We start from the raw sequence: 16,658 nt of genomic DNA on the forward strand, positions 1-16,658 counted from the left end.
ATGCCATGGAGCGGCTGGGCCCGTGAGCCATGGCCGCTGAGCCTGCGCGTCCGGAGCCTGTGCTCCACAATGGGAGAGGCCACAACAGTGAGAGGCCCGCATACCGCAAAAAAAAAAAAAAAAAAAAAAAAGTCTGAGATGAAAAACACAGTGGCTTGGATTAAGAGTAGATTAGACATTACAGAAGAAAAGGTCAGTGAATTTGAATGCCTAGCAATAGAAATAATTTAAAGTGAAACACAGAGAAAGGAAGGGGGGCAGAGAGAGAGGGAGAGAACATAAGAGCATCCATGGCCTGTGGGACAACTTCAAGAGGCTTAATATATGTATAAGTGAAATCTCCAGAAGACAGGGACAGAAAGAATATTTAAAGAAACAGTGGCCAAAATTTCCCCAAATTTAAAGAAAACCTCAGACTCACAGGCCCAAGTAGCTCAATAAACCCTAAGCACCAGAAACACAAAGAAAATTACACTATGGCGCACTGCAATCAAATTGTACAGGTGAGTAAAGAAAACAAAACCTTAAAAGCAGATATGGAGGGGAAAAGACATGTACAAGGTAACAAAGAAGACAACAGATTTATCATTGAAAATAAGGAAGCGAGGCAAACACAAAGACAATGGAACAATATCGGCCAAGTAAAGTTTTAAAAATGACATTCAGAATTACATGATTCTCTCAATAGATGCAGTAAAAGCATTAGACAAAATGCAACATTGATTTCTGATCAAAATTCTTAGCCTACTGGAAGTAGAAGATGGCTGTCTTAACTGGAAAAGTTGCATCTGCAATAAGCCCAAAGCTAATATCACAGTTAATCAAGAAAGGAACGTTTTCCATCTAAGATCAGGAACAAGGCCAGGATGTCTGTTCTTATCACTTTTACTTGGCATTATACTGGAAATCTTAGCCAAGGCAATAAAGCAATCAAAACCGTATCAGGCTTTCTTTCGTGTGAAAAATGATAAGCCAATTAAAAACTTCACATGAAAATAATTCAAAGGTTCTAAAATAGATAAAATAACTTTGAAAAAAAGAAAAAGTTGGAGGGCTGGCACTACCTGATTTTAAGACTTTATTTATTATAAAGTATAACTAAAGTAATCAAGACCATGTGGTAGTGGCATATACATGGAGAAAAAGATCAGAATAAAAAATCCAGAAACAGAAATAACCTCCACACATATACAGAAAGCTGAATTTTATAAAAGGTGCAAAAGCAGTTTAGTACAGAAAGGATAGTGTTTTCAAAAAATGGTGCAGGAACCATTGGATTTCCATACACGAAATAAAGAACTTGGGTCTATAACTTATACTACATTAAAAATAATCACATCAAAATGTATCAAAGACCAACGTGTGAAACATAAAAATATAAAACTTACACAAATAAAAACACAAAAAAATAAAAATGGGCAAAATACTTGGATAGTTAACTGATGAAGATACATGGATAGCATATAAACATATTCTAAGATGCCTGAAATCATTAGTCGTTAGATAAATGCAAAATAAAAGCAGTGTAAGATAACAAGACACACATATTAGAATGGCTAAAATCCAAAAGACTGGCCTTACATTGGAAGGATTTGTATGACCTGGAATTCCCATACATAGGTGGTGAAAATGTACATAGAATTGTACAAGCACTTAGGAAGAGTTAAAAATTAAACATGCTCCTAATATATGTTCCAGCTATTCTAGTGTTAGGTATTTATTCAAGAGAAATGTAAACATATATCCTTAGGTATTACCTGCATCATTTTTTTTTCTTTTTTTTTTTTTTTTTTTTTTTTTTTTGCGGTATGCGGGCCTCTCACTGTTGTGGCCTCCCCCGTTGCGGAGCACAGGCTCCGGACGCGCAGGCTCCGGACGCGCAGGCTCAGCGGCCATGGCTCACGGGCCCAGCCGCTCCGCGGCATATGGGATCCTCCCAGACCGGGGCACGAACCCGTATCCCCTGCATCGGCAGGCGGACTCTCAACCACTTGCGCCACCAGGGAGGCCCCATTTTTTTTTCTTTAAGAGACTCAAGCCACTTGCTCCTAACAACTTTATTTTTTAATAGCTAAAAACTAGAAACATACCAAATGGCCATTGAAGGTGACTGCATAAACAAACGGTTATATTTTAATACAATGAAATGCTACCTGGCAATAAAAAGAAATAAATTATTGCTAAACCCTACAACATGGGTGGATCTCAAAACAGCTATGCTGAGTGAAAAAAAACACACAAAAGAAGGACGCATGCTGTAAGATCTATTCACATAAAATTGTAGACATGCAAAAAAAAAAAAAAAAAAAAAAAAAAGTTCTATAGCACCATAAAGTCAGCCAGTGATTGCCTGGCATCGGGGGGCAGTCAGGAGGGATGGCTTCAATGGGGCATAAAGAACCTTTTTGGGTTGAGAGCTATGCTCATTTTCTTGTCTGTGGTGATGGTTTCATGGGGTATACATATGTCAAAACTTAAATTGTACAGTTTGAAGACGTAGACTTTTTTTTTTCCAATTATACTTCAATAAAGTTATTTTTAAACTTTCAAATCTCCAGCTTCTCCTAAGAAACTGGAAACTCTAGCTGCATTGCAGCTGCAGGACTGCATGGCAGTGGAAGCTGTCTCTTTCCCACGTCACTTGCTCTCAAGTTTCCCACAGTCCTTGTCCCTCCCCTTTTTTGCCCTTATCCTACTTTTTTCACATACTTAACTGCCTTAGGAATAAGAATTTATGACTATCAATTGATTTCTTATCTTCTCTTAACAAACAAAGAGATATTAAAATGGTTTCTCTCAGCAGTCTGAAGTAGAAATCATAGAAAGCTCTTAACTTTTTCCATGGTACTCTCTGTTATTGGGTCCCAACTGATTTTCCACACCCTTTTCTTAACACTCCCTTCATCAGCCAATATACATGTGAAATTCTGTATTTTATATATACTCTTGTCCACATTCCCAAACAAGCTGTATATGTTGAGTTTGCTTATTTAGCATGTTTATGAGATCCATGTGTAAACTATTAACAAAGAAAGAAGGAAAGAAAAAGAACAGTCTGCCTTTAAACTCACAGTTAGGGCTTTTCATTTCTACCAAATGGTAATTGGAAGTTATCTTATCTCTCTCCAAGAAGGGGTAATAGAAAGAAAAGAACCCTTGACAAAAAATGATTTCTTGCTGTTTGGTACAGGATATAAGAGGTTTAAAATAAATGACCTCGGGCCTCCCTGGTGGCGCAAGTGGTTGAGAGTCCGCCTGCCGATGCAGGGGATACGGGTTCGTGCCCCGGTCTGGGAGGATCCCATATGCCGCGGAGCGGCTGGGCCCGTGAGCCATGGCCGCTGAGCCTGCGCATCCGGAGCCTGCGCGTCCGGAGCCTGTGCTCCGCGACGGGGGAGGCCACAACAGTGAGAGGCCCGCATACCGGAAAAAAAAAAATAAAAAAAAAAAAAATAAAATAAAATAAAATAAATGACCTCACCGAAAATGAGAGGTTTTAAGTTATTATCAACAATTTCATCAGTACAGGCTGGTGTAGCTGTAATGGGCCAGGTGATGCCCCAAATCTTTCTATTGTCTTTAGTCATCAATCTTCAGATGACAAGCTATTGCTGAATCAAGCTTGTAAATTCCTTACTATATTGGGTCAACCCAAGTTACAGATCATGTCATAGTCTTTTTTTTTTCTCCTGCAAACTCACCCTAGCTGTGCCAACTTTTTTGTTTGTAATACTTTTTTAATTGGCTTGCTTCCCAAGATGAAGAATAAATAATAAATATCATGAGGTTATTGAGTTCATAATATTCGTTTCACTTTTTTATAATTTATGCATAGATACAATTAAAATATGAGATAATTACTGCTTGCATATTTGCATGCCTGTCTTAAATTTATCCTGAAATATTTTAATATTTGTAATAGTTTCATTATTTACTTACAAATAAAACTTCTCATCCCATACTGGATTCAAGTTTCCAAAAATGGTTTTAGTTCTTCTTTTGTTCTTTCCGACTTGAACTGTAACATATGGGTCACTTGACCCTGTTTTGTCTTTTGCCTGCAAGCCTTGTGCAGAAACCACTGAAATAAACCAAATTCAAACTTTTAATATAAAGATTTCCTCAGAAACAAATAAAATGATAATGAAGGAAACATTTTCTATTTCGTTGTCCCCTTGGTTTGCAATGCAACACCACTGCTTTCATTTTCATGAGCAACAGGACTTAACAAAATGTTTAATAAAAGAATGAATCACAGAACATTAAAACCTTCCTTTAATGAATATTTGCTTTTGCCTGTAATGAACAGTAGTGGTATACATACATAGGCATATTAGCTATATACTCATATATATCACTGCACCATGTATAGATAAATGAGAATGCACATACAATAAGCAAATTACCCAATGTAATTCAAAAGTCTGTGATTTAAAATGTATTTATTTATTTATGAATTTACTGTCAGTATTGATCAACTCAACTCAGTAATAGGAGCTTCTTTATTTTACCTTTTGAATACAATGAGTAAGTTAAAAGGCATGGTAAATATCAACATGTAACATATGCAGTTGCTGTTACTTACAAGCAACTTCAGAAGTTCAAGTTATTAGACATCACTAAACTCAGATTGCCAAATCAAGGATCAAATGAATGAGGGATACCGATCCAGGAGTATATAAAACAGTATTTGTTTTCTCATTAAGAAAAACTGACTGAAGAGATTACTGGCTACTCTTGTCTTTTATCAGTGGCAGGCAGCAACAAAGCTAGTCTCCTGTAAACTGCAGCGTATTGATGAGTATATTACAAAATAGAACTTTCTTCCTCTTGAAGAGCTTTTGATTAGAACAAGACATAGACTGAAATGATTTCAATTATCTAGTACACATTTCAGAAATTTGAAGTACCAATTAGACTTTAATATTGACAAGATTGAAAAATTCTATTTATCTTACCTATAACTATTAGTAGTAGTGATTTCGAAGACATATAAAAATCTTAATATGGAATGAAAATTTTTAAAAAGACTTATTTTTACCTGTAATGGTTATTTTTGCTGACCACTTAGATGTTCCGTCCAGTACACTCTGTTTGGCCGCCTTTGTGTACTGCACAAAATCTTCTTTAGAAATCTGAAACATTTCCTGAATTATCTCAAACACCTCTGGCCTGTTTGTCTCCCTGATCTTCATTCTTTCTTTCATGGCTGTAATAATGGTCTGAGTCTTGTCTTCCGCACCATGTTTAGAACTCTTTTCTGCCGCTCCTATAAAAGAAAAATCAACGGTGATGTAAATATACATGAAGTTACTTTTTGAGGGACCAAGAGAGGGAGAAAAAAAAAAGGAAGAACATGAGAATGAATGAATGCTTTCATTGTGAGGAGTCAGGGTGGCTTTTTCAAAAAATATCAGGGGAACAAGCTCTATGCTGAGACTAGCACTTGTGTTACTGGCAAGGAAATGGACCTCCACGATCCCAGTTTATTCAGTTGTATTACTGAACTGAATCACAGTTGTGCAAATATTTGGTTTGAAATTTTAAAAACAAATTTCAAAACCAAAAGGAACGCATACAATCAAATCTGTTATATACCACACATATTTACTCACTGAGTAACCAAAACAAAATTGAGAAACAGACTGGATGCATACAGCAAACGTCACTTGAAAATCAATATTTCAAATACTTGTGTTCATCTAAAGTACCTAATTATTTTTAATTGATGAAATTTATCATAATGAAAAGCTTAAATTTTTCCCTGCAAAATAAATACGACCACTATTTGTTATACTGAAATATAGGGTAAAATTTTACTTGGAATGAAAGTAATTCTGCTATTTAAAAAGGATGTGGAAACCACTGGGCTGGACTACCTCTACCTCATGGACCACAGACTTGAACTCTCATTCTGTGATATGGCCATAGTTTTAAACAGGCTGAATTTTTACTTTCCACTCAAAACTCTGTTTTGTTTTCTAAGACATTGTTTTTTCATGATCGGTCTCAACTTTCTGGGCACTTTTGTTTATAACACAAATCCTGGCAATGAAGGATTTCCAAAAGCCAATTCTTGGGTCCCTCACCTTCTCCAACTACCAACCGGATAGTCTTATGTGGCCTCTGGGTTGCTCAGTATTCCACAAGCAAATAGTGGACACTGATTCCAGTTCTCATGTTTCCTTACTGAGTTTGAAGTAGGAAAGCAAAGGCGCATGTATCAGGGTCTATAGGAACTGTCGCTGCTGAAACCAAACACTTTTTGGTACAGAAGCAACTGATATACAATGAAAAGAAGAAGAAAATTGTGTCTATAGGTGGTAATCATTCCAATTTTTATCTCCATGACTGTAAATACTGCCCAACTTGTATTATATTTTTGGAAATATTGTATTTCTGAAATAAGCATACTAACAGAGTTTAGAGACTGAATGTGATAATTTATCTGTACAATTCCTATCACAAAGGATAGCCTCAGTAATGTCCTTTGAGCCTACTTCTGTGAAAGTTATGCCCAATTTAAGTACAGAAGCTAAGACAAAATACAAAAAGTCAACTCTGAACTTTCCTTGTAATAAATTCATCTAAAATTTAACGGCAGTATTTTAGTGAACATCTTCATTTATTTGAAAATAAAACATTTATTTTCTAAAGTAGAAAAAATACATTCATAGTAATCAAGGTATAGTTAGAGTACACTAAAATAGATGAAAAATCTATTGGCAGAAAGAGCAGTTTCCCTGTCTTTACCTTTTTTTTTTAACCTTTGAGAATTTATACCACATTTTTAAAAAATACTAAAAATTAATGTATTCCATTTAAGATATAATTTGAAAGGACATTCTAAGTGTCCTAGTCATCTGTTAAAGCATGCCCTCGAACAGCTACACATTTGTGAATTGTGCACCTTTAAGCAATTAATAAGCATTTTTGTAATTTGTCAGTAATGGTTTAGCTCCATAGAACATTAATTCTTACATGGTAAAATTAGCTTAGGCTACACTATATAGTTACAACTCCCCAAAAGGCCTATTTTACTTCAAGAATTGGAATATTCATTAAAAGGAAAGAACAGCAGTGCCTTGAAAAAGTCACCTACAAAATTCAAAGTGCCTCAAAAGTTTGGTTTGTAAAGGTCATTCTAAGAATGCTCAAAGTGTCATAAAAATGTTGACTTCCCCGAGATTTCTAAACAAATATTACTGTTGTGCCTATTATGCCCTCAAAGCTCTAGAAAAGTGTGTTAAAGTTCTCAAGAGTTAAACGTATTTTGGATTATTTTTCTAAATTCAGGAAGAGCCAGCTGACTGCCATCCACATAATAAATGTTCATTCTAGTAATAGCTACCAAATTCAAAGCTGGAATGTCAAGAGATTTTTCTTCCTAAGAAACCAAATCTCTGTACTTAACAACTGCCGCTTGAATTCTTTTAAGGAATTAACTAGGAAAGATTGACAATTAGCTTTGAAATCTTTCACCAATGCTTTTGATGTTGGAGTAGAATATCTACTCAATATGTACAGACAACATACAGACCCATAAATTGTGAAATCGCCAATCTAGGAGAGCAAGTTAATAGAGACATGTTTGAGCCTTTTAACTGTTATTTCTAGAAAAGATATATAGCTTTTTTTAAGTTCTACTTTTATATTTTTGATCTGAAGAAAATGATTCAAAGTAGATCTATTTAGTTCAGGGATACAAGACAAATTTATAATTTTTGTAACTCATCTACAATGACTTTTCATTGCCCTGTTATTTATTGAACCTATATATCTCATCTTATTTTTCTAATGGTAGTCCATTCTCTTTGTCTGCATTCTAGCAGCTTCATTGAAATACAGTAATATGTCACCAGAGATCAACAATAAAGGAGATCAAGAGATATTACACAGTGAAAGCACTTGGTAAAGTATGTATTACTCTACCAAGTGCTTTCACTGTGTAATATCTCTTTTGATCTCCTTTATTGTTGATCTCTGGTGACATATTACTGTATTTCAATGAAGCTGCTAGAATGCAGACAAAGAGAATGGACTTGAGGACACGGGGGTAGGGGAGGGTAAGCTGGGAGGAAGTGAGAGAGTAGCACTGACACATATACACCACCAAATGTAAAATAGCTAGTGGGAAGCAGCTGCATAGCACAGGGAGATCAGCTAGGTGCTTTGTGACCCCCTAGAGGGATGGGATAGGGAGGGTGGGAGGGAGGCTCAAGAGGGAGGGGATATGGGGTTATATGTATACATATAGCTGATTCACTTTGTTATACAGCAGAAACTAACACACCATTGTAAAGCAATTATACTCCACTAAAGATGTTAAAAAAAAAATCAGGCTCTGGACCATTAAAAAAAAAAAAAGAGTAATACTTTATCCAAATGGAATGCATCTTTGTTACTTTTAAAAACACTTAGGGACTTCCCTGGTGGCGCAGTGGTTAAGAATACACCTGCCGGGCTTCCCTGGTGGCGCAGTGGTTGAGAGTCTGCCTGCCAATGCAGGGGACACGGGTTCGTGCCCCAGTCTGGGAAGATCCCACATGCCGCGGAGCGGCTGGGCCTGTGAGCAATGGCCGCTGAGCCTGCGCATCCGGAGCCTGTGCTCTGCAACGGGAGAGGCCACAGCAGTGAGAGGCTCACGTACCGCAAAAAAAAAAAAAAAAAAAAAGAGAATCCGCCTGCCAATGCAGGGGTCACGGGATCGAGCCCTGGTCGGGAAGATCCCACATGCTGCAGAGCAACTAAGCCCGTGCGCCACAACTACTGAAGCCCGTGTGCCTAGAGCCTGTGAGCCACAACTACTGAGCCTGAGCTCTAGAGCCCGCAAGCCACAACTACTGAAGCCTGCGTGCCTAGAGCCCGTGCTCCGCAACCAGAGAAGCCACTGCAATGAGAAGCCCACGCACCACAATGAAGAGTAGCCCTCGCTTGCCGCAACTAGAGAAAGCCTGTGCACGTTGACAAAGACCCGAAGCAACCAAAAATAAATAAATAAATAGATTTAAAATAAATAAAAACACTTAGGGCCTCCCTGGTGGCGCAAGTGGTTGAGAGTCCGCCTGCCGATGCAGGGGATACGGGTTCGTGCCCCGGTCTGGGAGGATCCCATATGCCGCGGAGCGGCTGGGCCCGTGAGCCATGGCCGCTGAGCCTGCGCGTCCGGAGCCTGCGTGTCCGGAGCCTGTGCTCCGCAACGGGGGAGGCCACAACAGTGAGAGGCCCGCATACCGCAAAAAAAACAAACAAAAAAAAAACAAAAAAAAAACACTTAATTGACAGATTAATACAATTATGCACAACAAAACTGCAAGAGATTTCAACCTTAGACAGAGGCAGACTTATCCCACATGGCTCCCTTCCACCTAATTTAATGGAACAGCCAATTAACTAGAAACCTTCATTTTCTTTAATTTTTATTCATTACCCAAAGCATCTAAATTGCATATAAAAGCCACAGTTTCACCACTTTTATATGGCAACTTACAATTTCAGTTTTCCTTCCAAATAATTATCTATATGCATGTAACAAATGTATGATTCCACCGTGATCTCAGTCTCTTCTCTTTCCTATTTTTCTGAACAGCTGTTCTAAAACATTTCTACTCTTTTCAAGTCACCTACCACCGCCATTACTCTCCATTCTCAGCATATGATCTTATCTCTTCCTTAACAGAAATGCAGGCATTCTAAATTCAGTGGTCACATTTTCTCCCCTCCCCCATGGAAAAAAGCTGAACAACAAAAGCCAAACTTGATTTATAGCATTAGCAGATTTCTGTGGTGTAAATACTCCTAGCATGGCTGATTTCAAGGAACTGCCTCACAGAATTCTTCAATATTTATCAACCAACACTGACACAACTACCTGAATATATATATATATACACACTACTCTTCAAGGCCAACTACAAGTAAAGGTGTATTCCAAGTATCTAACACACTGCTTGGAAAATAGGATATACTCAATAAATAGAGAAGATAAAATGTTTATTGGGGGAATCTAAAAAAAAAACAATATATTTGAGTATTTAATTGGCACCCGGTTTAATTTAATGTGCTATAAACTTCTTACACACTGTGACCACAAGGCCAAAATCCTGGAAGAAACAAGAATGAATTCTATCTAAAATGATAAACATGCTGTGGAATATATTTTATGAAGAGACAAAATACACCAGGCCCTTGGCTTCAGATTTGGGATTTTCAGAAAACAAATGGTTGCCCACCATTATAAAGCAGAATTTGGCTGGCATATATACTTCATGAATTTAATAACATAAAGCAAGGGCATAAATCCAATTATAAGTGCAAAAAAATCAATCAAGACAATCACTTTTAAATAAGGCAAGAGAGCATAGTGCTCATGGTGCTCTGGATATAGAACAACACTGTCTTGTGTGTGAATCCTGATTTGCCACTTACTAACCATTTGAACTTGTGCTAGTTAATTCCTCTCTGTAAGCCTTAGTTTCTTCATCTGAGAAACACAAGGAAATAATAGTAGTGTCTTCCTTTACAGGGTCATTGTAAGGATTAAATGAGATAATGCATATAGTTTCAATAATAATAATTGAATAAGTGTAGGGATTTCAGAATGTCTAAGAGGTGAAGTTATAAACATTTGTTAAAGAATTTCACATTAATGAGGAATTTTAGGGTTCTGAGCTTCATAATTACTTGCCCTGTGAAGCAACTCCTTGAAAACTTTTCCCTGGACAGTGCCATGCTCAGTGTCTACCACAGGCTAAATGCTTTATAGCTATTTACTAGATGGGAGTCAATGAAGTGCTTGAAGATAAAAGACAACAGAGTTCAAAGAGACTGCAGAAGATAATAATAATAATAACAACAATGATAATAATAATTTATTATTAACATCCATTAACCCTTACCTGTGTTTGAGGCTGGTGAACCCAGAGGTAGCAGGTGGTTAATAAACCTGGAAAGCACACTCAGGGTCTGATATTGAGGCACATGTCTCCCTAAGAGTGTCTAGTATGAGAAACTTTATTGCTTTTCTTTTTTTTTTTTTTTTTTTTTTAACCAGTAAAACCATGTAGGTGGACCTGCTTTTGACACTTCTGCTTTTCTTTCCCATGAAATCATGTAGGTGGGCATGTAGTTGGCGCTTGCTACCCTTTCCCTTTAGTTGCTTTACAACCAAGATGATCTTAACCCTCCTCTTTTAACATACCTTCAATCTTTCAAGGAACAGCCTCGGACTCCCCCGTCTTCAAGACAGCCGCCTCCTTTTTCTTGTAAGATCAAAGCAGCACACTCCACACGATTTCTCACAAACAAAGGACTAATGTTTAACAGGCGGTAACCGGAGGAGCACAGATCTAGCAGAGCGTCATCTCCCACCCCTGTAGGTGGGGAATGTGGGCAGGGAGCCTCCTTTGGAGGAACTGCCACCTTCTATAAAGTGACTTCACTGTCAGTAAGCCTACAGCCCCAAACAAAGAAAAACAACCTTTCCTCTCCTCTGCTTCCACTATATCAACCCCACCAGATTCGATCATCCCATTTTTAGTAAATGCAAACTTTTAGAACAAGTTTAGAAACGTGCCTGCCAACCCCCCCACACACACAAAATCAGAAATACACTCTCACAGTTCTTTGTCAAAACTCCATCTCATGAGTGTTATCTAGATACTCACTTTCTCAAGATTTCCCAGTCATTTCAGAGTCCAGATCTATAAGCTCTAAGGGAACAAATTAATTGTAAACAAGGTGGGGGGACAACTTCAAAAACATTTTTACTATGTAAAGAAAAAAGAAGGAAGCAAGGGAGAGATTGGAAGAAGAAAGACCTTTTTGGTCTCACCACTGTTAGTTACATTGATTTCTTCATATCCTTTTCAAAAAAAAGAAAGAAAGAAAAAAAGATAACAAACTAAAAATTAAACTTAGGATTTCTTTCTTTTTCTCTTTTTTTTAAAATAGCCTCTGACACCTGTGAATTCAGCTGACACATCTGGTTCACACTGTGGCTGGAAGCTGGCCTGGTGCTCACCACTAGGCAGTAATGTTTTCCAGCTGGGTATAAGGACTCTCATAGGACACCATCCTCACACATGGTCCCTCTTAAAGCAAGACAAACAAGGCCGCTCTATAATTTTTTCTAAGCACAGATGAAAACCAGGTCACCGTGTAACCACAAAAGACCAAACATCCCTCTCCTAATATGAGTGACTACTGCTTCTTTACTAAGTACAGCTATTAGCTTCACTCTGCTTTCCTCGTAGATTTTTTTTTAATGTACACAATCACAGAATTGTCCTCACTTCAAGGCAAACTCGATCAAGAGAAATCCTCTGCTTTTTTAATGCCCTCTTACTGAGATGCCCTGTGGTTCACCCTGGCTGCATTCTCCATGAAGTGATGGGGAATAAACTGAACTTTTAAAACCATAGGTGTGTTACTGGTGGTCTTTAGCTGGAGGGCATTGACAGGTATTATTATTTTCACATATATGGAAAATGGTGCTCAGAGAGGTTTTTAAAAACTCTTCTAGTGACAGGATTAGAAGCCAGATCTTTCTCAAGTAGTTCAGGAGTATGAAAAAAATGTATATAGATAGATAGGTAGCCTTCGCTTAGGTTACATAGAATACTTCTGTGACATTACGTAAGGCATACTCACCCTTTTTGTGCCCCATGTACCCTATCCCAAAACCTGAAAATGCTCCATTATAAGGTTATTCCTTTGGGTTAAGGAACTGACCGTTGTACTAAGCTAACTTAACAATTGATTCCACTTTTATCCAAATTAACTTATCAAATCATTTCCTCTTTAGTGTTGAAAAGTCAGTGTAGTGAGTGAGTTGTGATTGGAGACGGTGGACTGAGGGGGTATACCCCGAGCTTGGTGGGTTGGTCATAGAGGGAGGCCTTGAGGAGTCATGATCGGGAGCGCTGGGAAGCCAAGGTCTGGGCAGCACAGAATGTCTAAAAGACAGGGAGGGGGGAAAGCACTGGAGATAAAATTTAACAACTTTCCGTTTTCCCCTTAGGGTCCACTTTGCATATTTCTTTATAAATTAGGAGAGATCACTAGGCTGGGAGTTCAGAGACCTTAGTTGTAACACTACCTATGTTACCATTCGATTCTTTTTGACAAGATACTGAATTGTCTGAACTAAGTAAAATCTGTAGATCGGGTTCTCCAATCTACTGATCTCAAAGGCTCCCTTAATGATCTACGGTTCTGTGGAAGGATGATCTTTAAACCATTTCATGCTATTTCTAATTGTGTTCACATGCCTTCATTTGTTGTTTCCCCAACATTTATTATGCAGCTAGCTGTGCTTAAATGTGTGCTAAATTATGGGGAAACAAAGACTGGTCTCCACCCTATAGCAGTAGATACACAAAATCCTACTTCTAAACAAGCTTCCTAAGTATATTCATAACATAAACATACTTTGTATAATTGCTGTTGACAGAGTAGAATGTCAAAAGTTTCTAACATATGTGTTTATATCTATTCACCTGAGTTAAGGCTTAGAAAATATGTCTGAGTCCAGGGACAACACTGATTACTTTCTTTCTAGATCTGAAAGCCCAGAGTAATGCTCCCACCCATAGCTGTTCAACATATACAAATAACTGACCGTCTTAAGATAGTGTGGTTGCAAATGTGGTAGCACAAATATGAAAAAAAATCAGTATCTAGTTTGCAGACAGGCATGCACTAGCCAGATTTTGTGAATGTTACAAATTCACAATGGTTAGTAATTAGTGCATGTAAGCTTAACATAATGTCAGTGGGAAACAGAACAAAATAGCACATCTCACAAGATGCTGCTTTCCTGAACTCTTGATGAAATACTTTCTTTATGCAGATACTTGAAATTTCCAGTTAGGAATTAAAACTAGGCAGAATATTTTTTCAGTGGGACTCTGGGATTTCTTCTTTGGAGATGTGTAAGAAAGTGCTAGCCAGTTGGGTTAGGCTCCATGGTTATTTGCATATTTTTCTGATTTTGAAGTTATCTCTTTTCTACTGTAAAAAGATAATCAAGGAAAATATTTTATATGTGATCTCTCTTTTTACATATGTCTCACTCTGCATACAACCTCAACCCAGCCAACATACACGTTTTTTCACTTTTTCCTAGTTTAAAACTGCCACCATAACTGTTTTGACAAGGTCCTTATGGGTTACATGAATATCATTCAGGGTCAGAAACTGCTCCTCCATTAGCTGCGTTTCAATTCTTCCATCACCAAATGCCATTTCCAAAAAAGAGTAAATGTATTTCAAATAACAGGACAGAAATTAGTTAATTCAAGAAAAATAGGTGAACTCTATCCACTGCTACTGGCCTGGAACAGGGAGGGGTATGACAGATCAGTGCTCTTCTCTCAAGCATTGCTATGTTTTCCTTTGCTATCCTTTGCTCCTACCTTCCACTTCACATGACTGTTAGCCTCAGGCCAGGAAGGCAGTGAAGTGTAGAAACCACCAAGTAGAATCAATTAGACAGGAGCTGAGATGAGGCTGTTTTCTTAGCCTATTTCCATGCATCTCTGCACCTGCATGGAGGTACTAGAACAGTGAGTAGGATATTATTACCTGGTCTAATTTCCCTTGACTGCAAGTGTGTAAGTCATAGACCCAAAAGTTGATGGGACTGAAATACCAAACTCAAATTAATTTGAAGTAACTTTAAATACCCTTTATTTTGTACAGGTCATTAGTCAGACCCAAATATAGACTTATTTTTCCTTTTGTTTTATTCTGAGTGTATGTGTGTACACACGTTGACAGACTGCAAGGTCTTCAGAAAAGAATTAGGAAAATAATGAGCATTCTAGAAACCTAAAGAAGACTATTATCTTCAAGTATTTGAAAAACTATCATATATGATAGAAGTCAATTTATTAAATATTTTCTCCAAAGGTAAGATTTGGCTTAATGAAAAGAATTTGCTATAAGGCAAGAGTTGGTTCAAATTTTATTTTATAAGCTAGAATTTTCTAATATAAATTAAGCTGCCTGCCAAGGTGTTAACTTTTCTCTGTAGTTGCTCAAACAGAAATTGAATGACCATTTGGAGAAGGAAATCAAAGAACTTCCTTGTGCTTACAATTGGCAGTATTAGCTGTATTTTCCAACTCTGATTTCTCTTAATTTTTTATTCTCTCCTTTTCTTTCAATTTTGGCACACATGGAAGTATTTCATACAACATGTCACATTGCAAATTTCTTGCTTAAAGCAATGAAAAGAGAAATTTCTTAAGGAAATGTCACTGATTTTGTAGGGACAACTTTAAATTTTATTGATAGTTATTGTGGCAAGCGGTGAAGTTGAATTCATGTATTAGCAACACCTCTTTCCATTCAAGGTGAGAACATGGGTTTTAGGGAAAAATAAGGAGGGGTGATCAAGGAAAATATCCTTTTCCTGGGGCATACATGTCTACCCTCATTTTTTCTGCACTGTTTTTGATTCTTCCAATTTACATGTGCATTTTAATGAATAACTTCAGCGCAAAGTTCGCCTAGTGTATTTAACCAATACCAAATAATACCAAGAAATGGAAATAGACTATGTAAGTGTTTCTAAAGTTTAATGAATGGGTGGCATCTCTCTTCTCTGAAAGACTTAAAGAAGAATTAACTCATTTCTTAGGTATTATCTGCATCATTTTTTTTTCTTTAAGGGAATCAAGCCACTTGTTTCTAGATGGCAATATTTTTCCTATCTGTTTTCTCAAAATGTCACTGCCCTAATGTGATTGTTTCTTAAGATGCCTGTTCACAATTCAGTTTTTAAACAGGTAGACTGAATTTTAACTGCATTATGAGATTTTGCAAGTAAATTGGCTGAGTAATATTGAGTCAATCTGCCTTATTCTAAGCACTCATTCCTAAATATGCCTTTTATTTTTCAAAGAAGGGGCACTATTTTGTTCCAAAAAACACATTCATTACCATTAACAGTCTTAGGCTGACCTGACTGTGTACGGAGAATACTGATCAGGTAGAGGAAAGCGTACAATATGTGTGACTGTTACTGCAAGAGCCAGCTGTGCCAGCATTTCTGATTTAATCTTTATTTTGACATTTTCCTCTGTCCTCCCTCAATTTCAGGCAACCTATGTACCTTACAATGACTGCATGCCTATAAAGAAAGAATAAAGGGGACAATATTTAGATGTGAAAAAATCATTTGAAAATGAAAATCCACGTTTAAATAGATGTGTTCAGCAGTGTTTTTTAGTTAGATAAGGTCAACTGACAAATCCAGCAGTGAAAAGCCAATAATATGTATTTTAGAGTATGATGTTTTGGCATTTCAGGACCTAATCTAAAGTACCAGTATAAAGGGTTTTTTTTTGGGAAATGGAAAATTTAAGATAACCTGCCATGATAGTCAAAGTGACATGTACCTATTCAGAAATGTAAAAGAATGGAGAGGCAATTAATATTCATTGAGCATCTACTATGTGACAGACTCTTAGCAGCAACTACTTCATTTAGTTTTCGAAATAACCCACTGAGGTACATTTTATTATTCCTATTTATTTGGTGGAAGAACATGAAGCCCTGAAAAGTTAGAAAAACTTGCCCAGGGTCACCTATCTGGTAAGTTAGATTTGTCTTTGACATCAAATACAAGACCTCCCAATTCTAAGGGCTGC

At 37.3% G+C, this 16,658-nt stretch overlaps 1 protein-coding gene across 2 annotated transcripts in view; it reads right to left on the reverse strand.

Moving 5' to 3' along the window:
- Positions 1–16,658, reverse strand: part of UNC13C (unc-13 homolog C) — a 587,724-nt gene that overhangs the window by 360,126 nt on the left and 210,940 nt on the right. For both annotated transcript variants that reach the window (XM_060095294.1, XM_060095293.1), the window contains 2 exons: positions 5,042–5,269; positions 3,940–4,081 (listed from right to left, as the gene is read on the reverse strand). In XM_060095294.1, coding sequence (XP_059951277.1) covers positions 3,940–4,081; positions 5,042–5,269 — 370 coding nt within the window. The remainder of the gene's footprint in view (positions 1–3,939; positions 4,082–5,041; positions 5,270–16,658) is intronic.

The sequence above is a fragment of the Mesoplodon densirostris genome, chromosome 4 (assembly GCF_025265405.1).
Source record: "Mesoplodon densirostris isolate mMesDen1 chromosome 4, mMesDen1 primary haplotype, whole genome shotgun sequence".
Classification (NCBI taxonomy): Eukaryota; Metazoa; Chordata; class Mammalia; order Artiodactyla; family Ziphiidae; genus Mesoplodon; species Mesoplodon densirostris.